This window comes from Maylandia zebra, linkage group LG6 (genome assembly GCF_041146795.1).
Source record: "Maylandia zebra isolate NMK-2024a linkage group LG6, Mzebra_GT3a, whole genome shotgun sequence".
Lineage (NCBI taxonomy): Eukaryota > Metazoa > Chordata > Actinopteri > Cichliformes > Cichlidae > Maylandia > Maylandia zebra.
The window spans coordinates 29,331,033-29,350,410 of NC_135172.1; the positions used below are offsets into that span (position 1 = coordinate 29,331,033).

The window sequence follows — 19,378 nt, forward strand, 5'->3', positions numbered from 1 at the left end:
TTATTATGTTATCATTTTCACATAATAAAGGTAGAATTTATTGTCCATCCGTTTTCCTCAGCTTACCCAATTGAGGGTCAAAGGCTAGCTGGAGCCTATTGTAGCTGTCATAGGGAAAGAAGTGGGGTACACTCTGGACAGGTTGTCAGTGTGTTGCAGGGCAATACAACATTAGACAGACAGTCATTCACACCTGTGGCATACCATTAATCGGCCACACCAATTAGTTTAATCCAATGGATGCATTTAGACAATGGAAGGAAGCTGAAGTAACTCAATGGAAGCCATGCAGAGAAGCGAAGAAAATACAAACATCACACAGAAAAGCCTCAAATCAAATAAACTCAAGAAGATTAAAAACATAAAAACATGTGTAGGTTACCACGCCATAAAGCAGTGAACGCAACAAAATAAAACAAAAGAATGGGACCTATTGTGTAAGCCTGGGTGAATAAAAAGGTTTTGAGTCTGTTTTTAAATATATATCCACAGTTATAATTGATCTCAGGTCTGTAGGCAGCTTGTTCCAAAGACCAGGACCACAATAAATAAAAGCACCATTAAGCACCGGACTGGACTGTGAGCAGCTGCTTGTTGGCCAACTGCAACTGCATTCTGTTATTCTGCAGCTCAATAAGTGAGCTGACATGATTTCAACTTTATGTTCATGGAAACTGCATCTCAGTTTGATGTAAATAAAGATACTGGCCAAAAATGGATGATTGTAAGTGGTCACTGATCATCCTCCACAACTCATCATTCATGCCTTTCTGTCTTTTTACTTTGTGAAAGGGGTCAGGCTAATATTTTGACACGGATACCTTATATCATTGGAATTTTGTCTGATACCTCAGAGGAAACATTTTCTCACTGTAAAAAAAATGTCCCTGTAATACACTAATAATAACCATGTAACGGGACAGTGGATGCCCTCATTATGATCATCCCATGCTTTAACTAATGACATGTGCTTGTAACATCAGGTGTTTCTTTAATGAACATGCAGCAACATTTTTCATGACTGGCTGGCTGCTCATCATGATAAGCAGCAGTGACATGGCCTGTTTTCATCCTTATGTTATTCACGGGGGGTTTTGTTAAGCTGAAACGTCATCGTCCGCCTTCTCTATTTATAGCCAAACTCTGACACAGTGGCAAATGATGTCATACTTGCATGTGTGCGTCTGTGTCCATGCGCGTACACTTAAGCACAAGGGTATATGCAAGGGTATATCAGGTTATTCATCAGCAACTTTATTCAGATGTGACTTACAGATATTAACAGGGACGAAGTGAGATGTAAAACCTCAAGAGACGGAGCAAAATCAAATGACATTTTCTGCAGTAGGTGGGAACGCTTTAGGCTAATATCTGAAGGAAAAAGTCCAGACCTTTCAGTGAGTAAAACCTTGGCTGAGTAACTTCTATCTCAGAGCGCCACTAAGGGATAAAACTGAGCTTTTGTACATGGCAGTCATGAAAGAAGACTGATAAAAGCAGTCAAACGCTAAAGCAGGGGATTTAAAGTGATAAGGATTATATGAACTGGAAAACTTGGCAGCCTGACTCTAAGGTAGTGAATTAAACAGACGCATACCGATGAATACCAAAGTCTCCAAAGGCGGCCTTATTATCACAGGGAGAAGTAGTGAATGCAGTCCAGGCCAATATGTGACTCAGACTGAAGGGAATCTAGCTTAGCTGTCACTAAAGAGCCATTGTTAGGAAGAAATAAAGAGCTGCATTGACTTCCCTCATCTGCTCTTTCTCTAGGGGACCTACTGGTGTGGTTTAGTGGGAGGCTGCATGATGTGGAATTTAAAGTGTGATGGATTTTTAAAGAAATCAGTTAGACTCAATAGTGCTAACTTCTGAGCAATATCTATAAGCTAAAGGGAGCGAGCAGCTAGCTAGTGGTACAATCACCATAACAGTGGGTAAAGACCGTGATGTTGAAAATCTATTGTTACCATGTGCAAGTGACATGTTTAGATTTCACGCTTTGCTTTTCCAAAGCATGAAATGGACACACATGCAGAAGCTGCATTACCAGCAGGGAGAGATAATATATTTAACACCAAGAGATCGCTAGTGAACAAAAAAGGTAAGAAGTACATTCCAGGGTCTTTCATCGCCAGAAACGATTAGGCCGTGCAGTTAATGTGTATTTAAATGTAAATGTGTTAATAATGTCTGTTTAAAATGCTTTCGCATTATTATTTTTATGTTAACTGTGCTGTTAAAGCTCATTAATCTTTAGATCCAGTCTTAATGTCCAAAATCCAACCTGTTCTCATGGATAGATTGACGTTCCCCATTCTTTATCAATAGTTTTAGGTTGCTGACAAATAAAAAACAAAACGTTATATTAATAACTGTTTGTCTGTACTGACTTAATAGAGGCCAATTATATTTACAGAAAGGTATTCTGATCAATGACAGTACTTCTGTCTTAAATTGTATTATGTACAAAATTTTTAAGGAAAATAACATTTTAACATGACAGTTACATTTAATAAACATTTGCTAAACGTCTGACTGCTGGTATACAAATACTCACATGAGAAGTATAGCATGTACTAACAAAAATCAGCTCACTCTACTGTATATTGTAGTGAGTGGGCCATGCCTCCCACTACATGTAATCCAGCAGGCTAAATCCTGGCCATCATCGGGCTGGTGCACTGCAGAGAAGTTGACTCATTAATAATTTGCCATTTCCTTATAATATAAGAAAAGGTAGGACTGTGTACTCAAAATAAAGCTGTGCCCATTGCAGTGTCCTTTGATATATCAACTTCAAAGCACTGCAGTAAAGATTTTGAGAGACAAAACAAAATTCCTATAAAAACATGTGTGCAATGTGAAATTAATTATCAGCTGCACATTTTTCAGTGTCCTGTATTTCGTCCACAAGTCGACATCTCCTGCTTCATTGCATTTTTCTGTGAAATCTTCTATTCAAGTCGAGCAAATACACACAACCAGCCCTCAGCAAAAATCCACCATTAAAAAAAAAGTCCACTCAAGCTTAGGCTGTTTTCAAAAAGCATGACAATATATATCACAGCTGACTGGGATCTCTCATGCGTAGGAAGAGCAAGAGAAAAAAGACAACAGTGCTTCTTTGACTCCGCTGGATCTCACTGTTCATTGAGGTTTACATTACATGAAACTACAGAACAACATGTGCACCTCCAGTTCAACAAGCCCAACAGACTGTTAGTCTTACCGGACTTTAATAAATCAGAACAACATAACATAATCTTATATGTGACCTGACCAGGAACAACACAACGGTCCCACTTAAGAGTATAAAATTCAGCATCAGGTACCGGGAAAATGAGAGAACCTTCCGACACTTCCCAAAAGTTGCTCTTTCTGAAAGCATTGGCATTTTTCAGGCATATTCAGTGGGACTTTTTAACCTTAGCTTTGAAGGTATGTTTAAAGTAATTACGAAAAATGAAAGATTTTACACATCAATGGTCTGTTATCTTAGGCTGTTTGAACTAATGCACCAGATCATAGCTACACTCCAGAATACATCCGCACAACTTCACACATCTGCACTCCCAGTAATGTTACACTTCAACTAAAACTTTGCAAAAAAGATATGCAAAATGAGAAAGACCAAAAAACTTCCCGTTAAAGCATATTTATTAGGGGAAATGCATTTTCAATACTACTAATTGGGTTCTCTCTCAGTTCAGCCATGAATGCTCTAGCCTGGGAGAAAATCTGACACCTTAAGGTCATGATGCTGCGTGAAAAAAAAACGCTGGAGTTACAAGCTTTGAGCTAAAAAGGGGTGAGTGCGGCTGCCAGGTCTTATGGGTTTTCTTTCTTCTGGAGGGAGAGCAGACTAGACACTCTAATGATCAAAGTGTACAGAGACCTTTGAGAGAAAATGTTTGCGTTATTCACTCAGCAGTGATAATCCTCCTAGGCTGCTTTCTCTGGTAAGTGTTTGAAAAAACACTGGACACTGTTTATTTCTGCCCGCCTCTTCAGTAGTCTCACCATATACTAAGCTAGTGGAACCACAAGCTGTTAAATATAACACAGTCACAGTAATCACTGAATGTGATTGTATAGTAATACTGTGTCAGTGCAGGTGTAGCCATGAATAGATCCATATGCACTTTTCCCACAACTTTATTCCCTAAACAGTCAAGCACTAATTTATTATTGAGCCCTGTGAAGTTGGAAGACTCCTCAATGCATTTCTTTCCTTATCAATGTAAACACATAGACAGAAATAAAGTTCTGGCTATTGTTTTATTTCAGTTTTCTTATTTTCAGAGCCTGAAGCGTTAAGTGTCCAAGCACTTACAGTGTGGACCTTGTCTCCTGTTTTCAACACAAGCCCCAACAGCATCAGCTTGTGCCACATATTTTCGTGTTTAATCTAGAGCATGTTATTTTCCCCCCCAGAGCCCATCCTGAGTTCCCAATGTTAAAGGAGAGTGAACACACAGATGGGGCTTGAGCAAGGCCAGAGACATGTTGTATAACACGCACACACTATGTTGTGCCATGCACTTACAAGGCAGGGTCCCACACATAGGCTACACAAAACCATTTAGTCTGACATCATGCGCAAGCAAACGTCAGAAATGATTGTTAACGCAGACACACAGACAGCAGCGAGTCCAGGAAGGCAGCTCAGCCTGAAGGGTCCATTCCATCCATTCAGAAGGTCAGACTGGGAAGGACAGATGATGCACATCAGACTGTAAAGGCCAGGAGACCCTGAGGTGCTCCCGTGAGTGCTGCTACCTCAGCCACAAAACAGATTGGACCAGAACAACAGATGTGGTAAATCCCAAGTCAGAGTTTAAGTAGTTGAAGAACTATAAAAAAGATAACCTGGATTTATAGAATTTAAGATGTAAGACCTACAAAAAAAGCTACAATTATCTAAGATATATCAGAAATGTACGTTTAAGTACTTGACTGCAGTATTACAATATGCAAAACTTTAAAAGTATATAATAAATCTTTTTTTTTCCCAGTCTGTGCCATTAATTACACGCAAAAATCACTCTTGTAATTACTTTTTGAAGAGTTTAGTGCACGTGATATTTCAAAGGATGCTTTTTCGTGACTCACCTGTACCCGAATTTTGAGCTTTCTTCATGCTCTGCGTTTCCTGCTGGTGCACTTCAGGTATTCGTCAGTAAAAGCAGAGAAGCTGCAACTGTCGGTCGTCCTTCTCACCACGTCGACCAAAGAAACTGGAGTTGACTTTGTTGCCTCAGTTTCCCCGCACTTGTTCTTGTGCAGAAAGCTGAGTGCGTGACGACACTGTGTGACTGCAGGCAGCGCTGATGCAGATATGCCTCAATGATGTGCACTTTAGTGGGATGTTGAGAATCTCGAGACCGCAAGACCATGTTAAAAGAAACGTGAGCGCACGAGGGGGCGGGTGGAGAGGTCCACTGACGCGCTTTTACGCACGTATCCAAAGAGGAGATAACAGGATCTATCCAGTGTTGGGCAGCTTACCCCAAGGGAAATTTGTTTACTTAGTCACACTGATATAAAATCTATGTGACAAACGCATCAGAGATATAAGGGAGTTCATCCTGAAGCCATTTTCTTTGGCAAAAAACAAATAAGCAACCGGCTTTGCTTCAGTGGTTATTGTCAGGGTGGAAGTTTAGCACCAAGGAAGCTAGTAGGCTGTATCCGTTACAGGCTTATGTGATGCTAAGGAAATATTTCCCACATACTTCCCATTAGAAAGAAGAAAATGAACACATATTTTTCTGACCTACCAAAACTCACATTTTCTCCTTTTTATGTAGAGTTAAACCAGTCTAAATGCAGTCATGTTTAAACGATCACTCAGGAAGACACGATATACATTAACATCAGCCATGAATATGAGAAGTATGTTGAAGTGCTGTGAAATGCTGCTCTCTTGTGGTTGGATGTGTCACAGCTGGTGTTAGGACCACATTGGGAGTTTTGGTTGAACCACATAGTCAAACCCAATAAGCCTAAAAATAATTAAGCGTCTATTACAAGTAAAAGCAATGCGGCCTGAATAATATTCTGAATACAATTTTAAGTAATAAAAGCATTTTATTAATATACAATCCTGCAGTATAATGTTCTACCATGAATCTTGTAAGAATCTGGCAAGAGATTTCCCTAAAACAAATGTACTTTATTCAAAGGTAGGTTAACACAAAACTATAAATCGGTGTGGAGCTCAGGAATGTGGAAGAGAGAGTGTGCGTGTGAGTGTTGCATGCTGTAAAAAGTGTTTAGGCTGTCAGCTAATCAAAACTAGAACTAGAAAAGTACAGTGGGGCAAAAAAGTATTTAGTCAGCCATCGATTGTGCAAGTTCCCCCACTTAAAATGATGACAGAGGTCAGTAATTTGCACCAGAGGTACACTTCAACTGTGAGAGACAGAATGTGAAAAAAAAATCCATGAATCCACATGGTAGGATTTGTAAAGAATTTATTCGTAAATTAGGGTGGAAAATAAGTATTTGGTCACCTCAAACAAGGAAAATCTCTGGCTCTCACAAACCTGTAACGTCCTCTGTAAGAAGCTTTTCTGTCCCCCACTCGTTACCTGTATGAATGGCACCCGTTTGAACTCATCATCTGTATAAAAGACACCTGTCCACAGCCTCAAACAGTCAGACTCCAAACTCCGCCATGGCCAAGACCAAAGAGCTTTCGAAGGACACCAGGAAAAGTATTGTAGACCTGCACCAGACTGGGAAGAGTGAATCTAAAATAGGCAAGCAGCTTGGTGTGAAAAAATCAACTGTGGGAGCAATCATCAGAAAATGGAAGACATACAAGACCACTGATAATCTCCCTCGATCTGGGGCTCCACGCAAGATCTCATCCCGTGGGGTCAAAATGATCATGAGAACGGTGAGCAAAGATCCCAGAACCACACGGGGGGACCTGGTGAATGACCTGCAGAGAGCTGGGACCAAAGTAACAAAGGTCACCATCAGTAACACACTACAACGGCAGGGAATCAAATCCCGCAGTGCCAGACGTGTTCCGCTGCTGAAGCCAGTGCATGTCCAGGCCCGTCTGAAGTTTGCCAGAGAGCACATGGATGATACAGCAGAGGATTGGGAGAATGTCATGTGGTCAGATGAAACCAAAGTAGAACTTTTTGGTATAAACTCAACTCGTCGTGTTTGGAGGAAGAAGAATACTGAGTTGCATCCCAAGAACACCATACCTACTGTGAAGCATGGGGGTGGAAACATCATGCTATGGGGCTGTTTTTCTGCCAAGGGGACAGGACGACTGATCCGTGTTAAGGACAGAATGAATGGGGCCATGTATCGTGAGATTTTGAGCCAAAACCTCCTTCCATCAGTGAGAACTTTGAAGATGAAACGAGGCTGGGTCTTCCAACATGACAATGATCCAAAACACACCGCCCGGGCAACAAAGGAGTGGCTCCGTAAGAAGCATTTGAAAGTCCTGGAGTGGCCTAGCCAGTCTCCAGACCTCAACCCCATAGAAAATCTGTGGCGGGAGTTGAAAGTCCGTGTTGCTCGGCGACAGCCCCAAAACATCACTGCTCTCGAGAAGATCTGCATGGAGGAATGGGCCAAAATACCAGCTACTGTGTGTGCAAACCTGGTAAAGACCTATAGTAAACATTTGACCTCTGTTATTGCCAACAAAGGTTATGTTACAAAGTATTGAGTTGTATTTTTGTTATTGACCAAATACTTATTTTCCACCCTGATTTACGAATAAATTCTTTACAAATCCTACCATGTGAATTCATGGATTTTTTTTTTCACATTCTGTCTCTCACAGTTGAAGTGTACCTCTGGTGCAAATTACTGACCTCTGTCATCATTTTAGGTGGGGGAACTTGCACAATCGGTGGCTGACTAAACACTTTTTTGCCCCACTGTATATATCAGATGCTGGAAATGAAAGACAGCATGAGCACATGAACAGTTTTTATAGTCTGACAGGCTGAGGTGAACTATGTCAACTGGGGAAACTCCCATGTTAGAAGAATACACGTTGAAGTTGGACAGGAAGGCTCAAGGACACTAGAAAGAGCATCACAAATTTAATTTTTGTGTGGCAACAAAGACAACAAACAGAGATAAAAGAGTGACATATGAAATATTTGAATTAAATAACACTTTTAGAAAAGATGTGAAAGAAATAGATTAGATAGAATTTACATTCCTTTGTTACACTGTACAGATGAAATAATCAGAATGATGCTTTATTACACATTAGCCTTCAGAAGTATTTGCCTCATAATCAGTTACAAATAGTTTGATAACCTTGATGCTGTAGCAGTGTAGGTAAAAGATACTGTAGCATAGTATTTTCTATAGGGTTTAAAGTCACTGCGTGTAAAAGTTTCAAAGCTAGATGGGAGTAAATATAGACTGTACCCCAAAATGGTCTGTAAAAATATCTGCAAAATCAATAAAACAAATAGCACAAACTATATTTTAACTCTGAATAATATCAATACTCAGAATAAATTAAACAAAATATGTGTCAATTAAATATTTTGCAATATTTTATGCTTTTACTCTTGAGTCTCCTCAAAAACGGTGGCACTCTGGGTAGGCTGTCAGTCCACGTTTCACCTCAGCTGTTAATAAGCCAGGTAAGAAACATCTATATCTATTTTCTCTGGAGGAGTCAGTGAAGCTAACTTTGGCTATGTCTTTTCTTAGCCTTTTCTTGGTGAAACATAGGTACAGTGGCTTGCAAAAGTATTCGGCCCCCTTGAACTTTTCCACATTTTGTCACATTACAGCCACAAACATGAATCCATTTTATTGGAATTCCACATGAAAGACCAATACAAGGTGGTGTACACGTGAGAAGTGGAACGACAATCATACATGATTCCAAACATTTTTTTACAAATAAATAACTGAAAAGTGGGGTGCGTAATTATTCAGCCCCCTGAGTCAATACTTTGTAGAACCACTTTTTGCTGCAGTTACAGCTGCCAGTCTTTTAGGGTATGTCTCTACTAGCTTTGCACATCTAGAGACTGAAATCTTTGCCCATTCTTCTTTGCAAAACAGCTCCAGCTCAGTCAGATTAGATGGACAGCGTTTGTGAACAGCAGTTTTCAGATCTTGCCACAGATTCTCGATTGGATTTAGATCTGGAATTTGACTGGGTCATTCTAACACATGGATATGTTTTGTTTTAAACCGTTCCATTGTTGCCCTGGCTTTATGTTTAGGGTTGTTGTCCTGCTGGAAGGTGAACCTCCGCCCCAGTCTCAAGTCTTTTGCAGACTCCAAGAGGTTTTCTTCCAAGATTGCCCTGTATTTGGCTCCATCCATCTTCCCATCAACTCTGACCAGCTTCCCTGTCCCTGCTGAAGAGAAGCACCCCCAGAGCATGATGCTACCACCACCATATTTGACAGTAGGGATGGTGTGTTCAGAGTGATGTGCAGTGTTAGTTTTCCGCCACATATAGCATTTTGGGCAAAAAGTTCCATTTTGGCCTCATCTGACCAGAGCACCTTCTTCCACATGTTTGCTGTGTCCCCCACATGTTTGTGGCAAACTGCAAACGGGACTTCTTATGGTTTTCTGTTAATAATGGCTTTCGTCTTGCCACTCTTCCATAAAGGCCAACTTTGTGCAGTGCACGACTAATAGTTGTCCTATGGACAGATTCCCCCACCTGAGCTGTAGATCTCTGCAGCTCGTCCAGAGTCACCATGGGCCTCTTGGCTACATTTCTGATCAGCGCTCTCCTTGTTCAGCCTGTGAGTTTAGGTGGACGACCTTGTCTTGGTAGGTTTACAGTTGTGCCATACTCCTTCCATTTCTGAATGATTGCTTGAACAGTGCCCCGTGGGATGTTCAAGGCTTGGGAAATCTTTTTGTAGCCTAAGCCTGCTTTAAATTTCTCAGTAACTTTATCCCTGACCTGTCTGGTGTGTTCTTTGGACTTCATGGTGTTGTTGCTCCCAATATTCTCTTAGACAACCTCTGAGGCCGTCACAGAGCAGCTGTATTTGTACTGACATTAGATTACATACAGGTGCACTCTATTTAGTCATTAACACTCATCAGGCAATGTCTATGGGCAACTGACTGCACTCAGACCAAAGGGGGCTGAATAATTACGCACACCCCACTTTGCAGTTATTTATTTGTAAAAAATGTTTGGATTCATGTATGATTTTCGTTCCACTTCTCACGTGTACACCACCTTGTATTGGTCTTTCATGTGGAATTCCAATAAAATTGGTTCATGTTTGTGGCTGTAATGTGACAAAATGTGGAAAAGTTCAAGGGGGCCGAATACTTTTGCAAGCCACTGTATATCTTCTGAAAGTGCAGACATGACTAAAAACTTACCTCCATGGCATGCAACTGTCTACGCGTCCCTTTCTCCTCTGGTTTTGGTGTACTACGTATATGGTTGGTCTTTGGCCACATATATAAAAGCAGAGCAACAATGTCCATCTCAGCTGCAAAACTATACCCATTCCTATCTTTTTTTAATGGACTAATTCTAATTAATCATGAGAATCCATTAATTGGCCGAAGATCTATTTACACACTAAGTGTATATTTTTAAACACAATAGTCTATTTTCTATTAAATAAGCAAAAAAAAGAAAAGAAAAAGAAAAACGATTGTGTGTACCAACTCCTTTATCTATTTGCAGTACTTGTGCTTCATTATTCAAATATAGACCAATACTATACAATGAAATATGACAGTGAAAATAATGCTGATCAATACTAAGAATGATTTGAAATAATTCAAGTGGTTTCGATTAACCAGTGTTTAAAAAATGTAAAAAAAAACCAAAAACAAATTAATGTTTGACATTTTGACCTGTGATTGAAATGACTTCATGAGACTTCAGTGAGCCAACAACATTTGACTGCATTACTAATCAAACTCATAGGGACTTGAGTTTGATTAGTGCCCTGAGACAGGGGAGAGGTCACTCTTGGTCATGACTTCGTAAACGTCATTGGATTCTTGCATCGAACGTCTTGGTCTTATGTTGTCACTACGCTTTTGTTTCACCTGTTGGTAGTAAAACACCAAAAAAGTTTGTATACAAGTTTGTATACATACATACATATATATGTGTGTGTGTGTGTGCGTGCAAACATCTGCAGCTGCACTCTAAGATGCAAACAGAGCAGTCAGTGGTTTTAGATGTTATCATGAACTCAGGGCAAGAAGATTTATAATGATTACAGCAGTTCTAAGCATTTGCGGTGATTCTGATAAATGTGAAAACTTACTGTATCTGCAGCTATACAAAATAACCACTGCTGCACATGATAGCTTGCAGAGCATGACCTTACTTTAAAACCTTTAAGCAGACAGAACTGAACTCACCTTTTGAATGATCAATAGGATGAAGACTACGATTAACAGCACGCCCAAGACACCAATGCTGATGATCAACACCAAGATGTGCTGGTCATCTTGTCCAGGATGTGCTGTGAAAAATATAGGAAAATTGGATATTTGCTTATACAAGCTGTGGTATTTTAGTGCAGCTACACAAGAAATTTGCTGTAATTTTTTTTTTCTGGTCGCACGTCTTTAAATGTACTGTTTTTACTCTTTGCAATGCAATACAGAATTCTCTGAAACCCTGAAGAGAGGTCATCTAAAACTAAACTGTATGTATCATATAGGCAAGCAGTAAAATAAAAATAAGGGTGGACTAATTTATGTCAAATTAGAACCACAACTCCTGTTTATTTTGCAGCCAACTGCAAAAAATCATAGAAATTTGGCTATTTAAAACCAATAACGGTGTACTGAACTCACTCGTGGGTATCTTGGGTGTATTTTCACAGGAACAGTTCTCCACTACATGTACCCCTGTGCAAAATGAAGGAAAATGCAGGTTACACCAAATGTCTCAAATCTTGCAGCTGCCCTTAAAATATTTACACGACAATCTTTTGTACTTTTCCATCAATAAATTTTCTGCTTGTTAAATAATTCTCAGAAACCATAAAAAACCCGGAAAGAGAAGAACATTAAAAATTATTAAAATACTGGTAGACTAGTGATATTTTCTTTTTCACATCATTTTAAAAACTGAAAGAAATATTAAAACAATATGAAAGACAATAATAAAAGTAAGAGTCTTTTATTTATATAATTTAGCCCATTGGAGTTAAATTTTGGCTGTAAAGAAGCTGAGATCACATTCAAGTGTAATGTCGCCACTGCATAGGTTATGATATTGCTTTTTCTTGGATATTTCTGCAATTTCTCACCTTCACAAAATTCAAGATTACAAAACATTGCATAGATTTGCATATTCAACAGACAATGTCCTGCATTTGGCCAGCTCTACAGAGATGCGAGTTACAGGATAAAAATAGAGAGTTTTTAAGAAGAAGGGTAAAAAACAACAACACACCTCTTATAAAAACTGTGTAGACTTTGCACTCAGCACTTTTGTCTACTGATTCTTTGTAGACACAAGTGTAGACACCAGAATCATCCACAGTCAGATTAGTCACGGTGATGCTGTGGTTCATGGGAGCTCCGTTTGACTCAATCCTGCCTTTGAATCTCGATCGCACAGAAACTTTGCTGTTTACCTGGTTGATATAGTAATACACCTCATTCTGTTCAGTAAACCTATGATACAGATACATCCCGGTATATCGACTATTGTTTTGGGGGCATTCTTCTGAGGAACATTTCAAAGTGATGCTCTCACCAGGCTCTGTGATGATTATAGTGCTCTCTGTTATTAAAAAAAAAGACAAAATATCTGATTAGTTGGTGTAAAAATATATAATATAATATAATATAATATAATATAATATAATATAATATAATATATAAACGTCAACATTAATAAGTCAGTATGGATAAAAATATCTTTGTCTGATGATTTTGTAAATATTGTTCCAAGCAGTCTTGAACTATACCAACACAAGAAAATATTATAAGAAAAGTAAATGGACATACCTGAATAGCAATAATAACAAATCAATAATATGGCCCAACAGAGTTGTACCATCTCTGCAGCACTAACAGCATAAAGTCTCTGTTTCAAACACAATGCGCATACTTATGCACCAGTTCAGACAACAAGCAGTGTTTCCTGTATGGTTTTTGATGTAGATCAATGATGTGTGCATCCTGTGAGATTAAATCATTCATTACATTCACTCATTTAGACAGCGTGTAGCTTTATGTAACACTCTGAAAATGTGTACGAATAAAACAAAGGTTTACAAATGTATAAAGAACTCAATAAAACAAATAAGACACATAAATGTGCCAAGCATTAAAAAGCAAAAGAGGGGGAACTCAGTTCATCAACAATAGTTTTAATTCATGCTATTACTACGAATCCCAAAAAGTAATAAAACTATTCATATAGTTAGTTATTCATTCATGTAGGAATTCTTTTCATGTATAAACCATGAATTCTGCCATAATGGAGCCAGAAGATACATTTACGTTTAGTTCCAGGATTGATACAAAGTACTGAATTCATCCTCCTTGTCTAACTCGAACACCAACTCATAAATATTGCTTTCCAGTATAGTCTGCTAGTGAGAAAGCCTCTCTAGCAGAATGATTCATGTGGATTAAATGGTCATTTTAGCCACATGAATCCCTGGGATTTTATTCCTGGATTAAAGACTTATAAAAGCAGGAAACATGTGGTTAATACTAGTGCCCAAATATTTGGTATATTGAGTACATTAATTGATACACTAGTGAAAAACAGCAACATCCTTCTCACAGAGCTGATCTGAGATGGAGTTAAGATTTCTCTTTTATGTTTAACAGGCATAAACCAAAAAAGGAATCATAAACACACACCTTTTATATTTATATGTATATTTATACCTATATCCCTATATTTATCTATTTATGTTCATATTTATCTATCACTATCTCTGTTTCTACACTCATTTATATGAGTGGTTATGATGTTGTATATTTGCTGCCATGACAACTCTGCCCTCTTGTGGGCAAAGTGGAGAAAAAACTGAAGATATAGTTTTACACGATCGCGCAAAAAATCCATGCATTTTCAGGTCAGGCCCCTCTTCTGTGGAGCCAGCTTCCAGTTTGGATTTGGGAGACAGACACTATTTCTACTTTTAAGATTAGGTTTAAACCTTTCCTTTTTGCCAACGCATATAGTTAGGGCTGGACCAGGTGACCCTGAATCCTCCCCTTAGTTATGCTGCAATAGGTGTAGACTGCTGGAGAATTCCCATGATGCATTGAGTATTTCCTTTTCAGTCACCTTTCTCACTCACTATGTGTTAACAGACCTATCTGATGAATCACACTTGTTATTAATCTCTGGCTCTCTTCCACAGCATGTCTTTCATCCTGTCGTCCTTCACCCCAACCAGTCGCAACAGATGGCCCCGCCCTAATGAGGGAAGTAGGTACACATGGGGAAGCAGCTGACACACATGAAAATAACGACATCACAGGGGAAACATAAAGCTAAACACACTGAACACAGGACCTCTTCAAAATAAAACAGGAAACATAATGAAACGCAGACATGACTACACGAACCTGACGACAAAAGACATGCAGACATGAAACACATGAAGGGCAAGGGAGACTTAACATAGGGCTGAAGACACAAGCGGAGTCTAATAACAAAGAACTGTAACGGCAACCTAAGCATAATAGAGATGAACTCAGAAAACCTAAACGACTTAAACATAGAAATAAACTAAAACTCAAAACTCAGGGTCAAAAGACCCAGGATCGTGACAAAATAATCATAATTACAATGCACCAAAATCTTTTAAAACAGGTCTTTTTGTTTGTCCCCAAAGCAAAGGATCTGGGCTAATGTCAGAGTCATCTCTGATTACTTAGTGATGACTGATTACAGAGCGCCTGAGCTCCCTCCTGGGGAGTGCAGTAATTTCCAGTAAGAATAAGCATATTAAATAAATTGCTGTAATAATATAAAGATAAATGAGCTAATGTATAATTTCTGATAGGGGTGGAGGGCATACAACTTTTAGGTAGATACAAACTAAAGGATTATAAATCCTTAAATGTAGTCATCTCTCTGCACCATTCAGATATTGTCGTGCACATGGAGTGAATTGATTGTTTAGCTCTTAAGCATGATAATGTTTGACATTTTGTCTCAGTTATTTTGATTGAAATTACTACATTGTTAAAACAACATCAACAACAACAAAAAGAAAATCCTTAGATTTAACGGCACTGCAAAGGAAACTCTGGAGCTGATGGAGGTTGCACACCAGTGTTCGTATAACTTTGATTACAAAATCAGTGGATTGCCCTGCAGCTACTCCATTGTTTCACCTGTCAATAGTAAAACAAGACTGCAGTGATTGTGTGTGTGTAGTATAACAATTTTAACAGATTTCAAAACGATTTATTCCAGAAAAGATTAATTTTAAGCAGAAGGACATGAGCTTACCCTCTGGACGATGAATATGATGAATGTTATGACTAACAGCATGCCGAGGACACCAGTGCTGATGATTAAGACCAGTAGTAGATAACGCTTTTTTGCGGTGGTCTGGAGCTCTTCTCGGTTTGTACATGCATTTCCTGTGAAAATATAGGAAGACATGGGTTATAACAAATTAGTTGTTTTCCTGTAATTACACTATAACTCTGGGGTACATCTTTTATTAGAATGTTGTAACAATAAATATGCAATGTGCACTGAAGAACAACTCATCTAAAGCTAAAAAAATGTTTCTATTCTCGTTGTATGTGTCATACAGATAGCTAGAAGGGTGTATACCATCCACCTCTATCTATGCCACCTGTTAAATTCTCTTTTTAGATCATTTTACAAACTGTAAAAAGTAATAAAATAATAAATAAATAGATTATGTTAACATGAAGAGTCCTACACCTACAGGGGTAGGTGTGCCAAACTTGTGTTAATACAGTAACTTTTTATATATCTTTTTATAGACCTTAACCCATTCCAAGGGGGATAATTATTGACTACGTTGTGAGCTTTAGGTTTAGGCTTATGAGAAACTGACTTTCTTGTAGATCAAATGACCACATTCAGGTGTAATATCATCACTGTGTAGGTAAGCGTAAAGGAAGTTTCCTTCCTATTCTTAGACATTTCTGCACTTTTCACTTTCTTAGCTGAGGAAAAAGATAAGCATCATGTCTTGAAGATGGAAATGGGACTGTATGCATGCATACAGTACACTGCAATTAGCCAACTCTGAAGCATTGTGAATTACTCAATGAGATTGTGGAGTTTTTAACAAATAGAAGAAAAAAACACACACCTCTCACAAAAACTCTGTAGACGTTGGAGTCAACGCTCCTGTCAAGCAATTCTTTGTAGACAGAAGTGTAAACACCAGAATCATCCACGGTCAGATTAATGATGGTGATCTCGTAATTCATGAAAGCTTCATTTACCCAAATTCTGACTTTGAGTCTTGGTTGCTCCACAGTTTTGTTATTGAAGTACACCTCATTCTGTTCAGTAAAATTATGATACAGATACATCCCAGCATATCCATCATTGCTCAGGGGACTTCCTTCTGTTTAACACTTCAAAGTGATGCTCTCAGCAGGCTCTTTGACAATTATAGTGCCCTCTGTTAAAAAAAAAGAGTGTGTGTAATATAAGACACATACATTTGCATTAACGGTGACAACATTTTTATTTATTTTGGAAGCACTCAGTGTCAGGGTCCTGGGTCTGGGTCATACATAACCTCACTTCCTCAAGTGCTGGTCCACGCAACAATGAGAGTATAAAATCACACTGTTCCTCGGTGCTCTGTTCTCTGGACCTCGTCACTCTTTCAACCTCTTCAATAAATTCTTCAACAGACCTCCCGTCCTTTCCCAATTCCCCTGTAAAGACTTGGACCTGGCGTTCACGTGGAACACAAATGTATGAACGGTTAAGGGCACGACCAGCACTGTCCCTTTGAGCCCTTGTTTCATCAGTTAATCTGATAAGGTCATCCCTCAACCTCGTCAGCTCCTGAAGCTGGTTTTGTATCTCATCATCTGGAGCCCTACTTGGTCCTGCCGGCTCTAATGGGCCCTGACTGGATAAATCCCCACCACTGGCCTTATCCCCAGCATCTGGAGCACTTGAAATGGCGCTTCTAATTCAGTCCACAGTCCAAGCTTAAGTATAGTTTAGCTATAATAAGGATACTATGGGAAAAGTCCAGTTCAAGGAACAAGACAAATCTTGTTTGCTGCTATCAGATTGCCAGGTCCAGATGGGTTCTGTTCCAAGCGCCGCACCAGCAACTCTGCAGAATCACCACCTCCGCACGTCCTCCCGCAGTGATGGTTAGTCCCTGTAGTCTTCACCACTGCCGTATTTTTTTGTATTTTTAATAAAAAGGAAATAACATGCCACTGTGCTGCCAGTTATAAGTTAGTGAACTAAAACTCTCCTTCTGCTGCACACCCCACTCCTGGTACCAAAATTATGTAGCCTGGGAAATGATTAGCCACACAGGACACAATTACTGGGGTTCTTAATGTGCAGTTTTATTGTCAATGACGACTGAATAAACCAAAAAAATGTCCTTTGACCTTTACTTTTGTCAAACAGCGGCCATATGGACTTGTACTGAACATCGACAGCACGAGAGGTAACGTGGCAAAGTAACAGAATAACCGATTGAACAAAGATGCGCCAATACAATACCAGGAATTTATTATTATTTATTAAGTGGCATACTGTTAATTGCATGGGTAATCTCCTCCACTGTAATTGGAGCATCTATAATCTGCTGGTCAGTAGTAGAAAGCTGTGGCAGGTTTAAATCAGTAAAGAATGCTTCGAATTTCTGTTCATCTAAACTACCTTGTGTAGAATAAAGATTATTGTAAAAGGCCCTGAATCCATCATTTATATGTCTAATAGAAGCTGAAATAACCCCATGTGATTGTCGTATGCCTGGGATATGGTTCATACTGTCTTTCTGTTTAAGACGGTATGCTAATAAACGACTCGGCTTTTCTCCCATTTCCCAATATGCTTGATTAATGCGAAATAAAGCGTATTCTGCCTTTCTGTTGTACAGTACATTCAACTTATATTTAACTTTAACAATTTTATTCAACGTAACTCTGTCTTTTGTATGGGAATGTACTGCCTCAAGTGCCTTTAATTTGGCTTCTAACGTAATGATATTCTTGTTAGCTGCCTTCTTTTTAAAGGAAGCGTAAGAAATTATCCTCCCCCTTAAGTATGCCTTCATAGCATCCCACCAAGTAGCCAATGTAGTGTCCTCTCGATTATTTGTCTGTTTGTAAAATTGTATTTCATCTCTTATCAATTTAATAAACCCAGAGTCTTTAATTAAGGACACATTTAAATGCCATCTGCGGCTTTGAGGTATCTGTAAAATATTTCCAAGACATAGAAAAATTGGCACATGGTCCGAGAATACTATATTACCAATACTAGAATCTATAGAGTTATTCACTAAGGCTTCAGAAATAAGAAAGTAGTCGATTCTAGTATAAACATTATGAGGCGGAGAGTAAAAGGAATATTCCCTGCCTTCTGGATGCATTGTCCACCAAATATCATTCAGACCTAAATCTGAGGTCATCTGCCTTATGGCAACTACAGATTTACTCTCTGTGCCTCTCCTAGGAAGTGATCTATCTAGGTCTTGATCCAGTATTTGATTAAAATCTCCTCCTACCACTATTTGTGCACCTTCTAATTCCAAAAGATACTGTGACAGGTTATGAAAAAAGGCGAGTATGTCCGCATTAGGTGCATAGATATTACATAAAATTATTGGTGTGTCCAGTAGTTGTCCATAAACCAATATAAATCTACCTCCCTTATCTGTTATTACTTTTGTTTCAGCAAAGCTAACTGCTTTATGAATCAGAACCGACACTCCCCTACTTTTACCAGTTCCAGGACTGTAAAAGACTTTACCTACCCAGGAACATTTAAGTTTTAAGGCTTCTGACTTGCACATGTGCATTTCTTGAATAAAGGCTATATAAACTCTTGATAACTTTAGATATGTTAATATTTTCTTCCTCTTAATCCCGTTATTCAACCCCTTAACATTCCAGCTGGCTATTTTGAAATCTGTCTGTCTATCCATCTTATATGTTGTCTGCTTGACCTGGAGACAACATATAAGATGACACCGCCATGGACCTCAACCAGCAGGCTTTGTGTTACTTGTTTCTTTATACAGGAGCATGTAGGGGTGGACGGCCTTTTTATTTGATTACCCTTTTCTCATGTTTTTGTTAGTTAGGGACATTTTGGGGGACGTTATTCTCTTACTTGTTAAACACATGCTCCCATCCACTCTCTTGGTCCAGAAGCTCCATAATCCAAGTGTCC

The 19,378-nt window shown here is 38.9% G+C and overlaps 1 protein-coding gene across 1 annotated transcript in view; it reads right to left on the reverse strand.

The window, feature by feature from the left end:
* septin9b (septin 9b) overlaps positions 1-5,362 on the reverse strand; it is a 70,948-nt gene extending 65,586 nt beyond the window's left edge. Inside the window, exon 1 of the mRNA XM_004567797.5 lies at positions 5,116-5,362. Coding sequence (XP_004567854.3) covers positions 5,116-5,143 — 28 coding nt within the window. The 5' untranslated portion in view covers positions 5,144-5,362. The remainder of the gene's footprint in view (positions 1-5,115) is intronic.
* Positions 5,363-19,378: the final 14,016 nt, after the last annotated feature.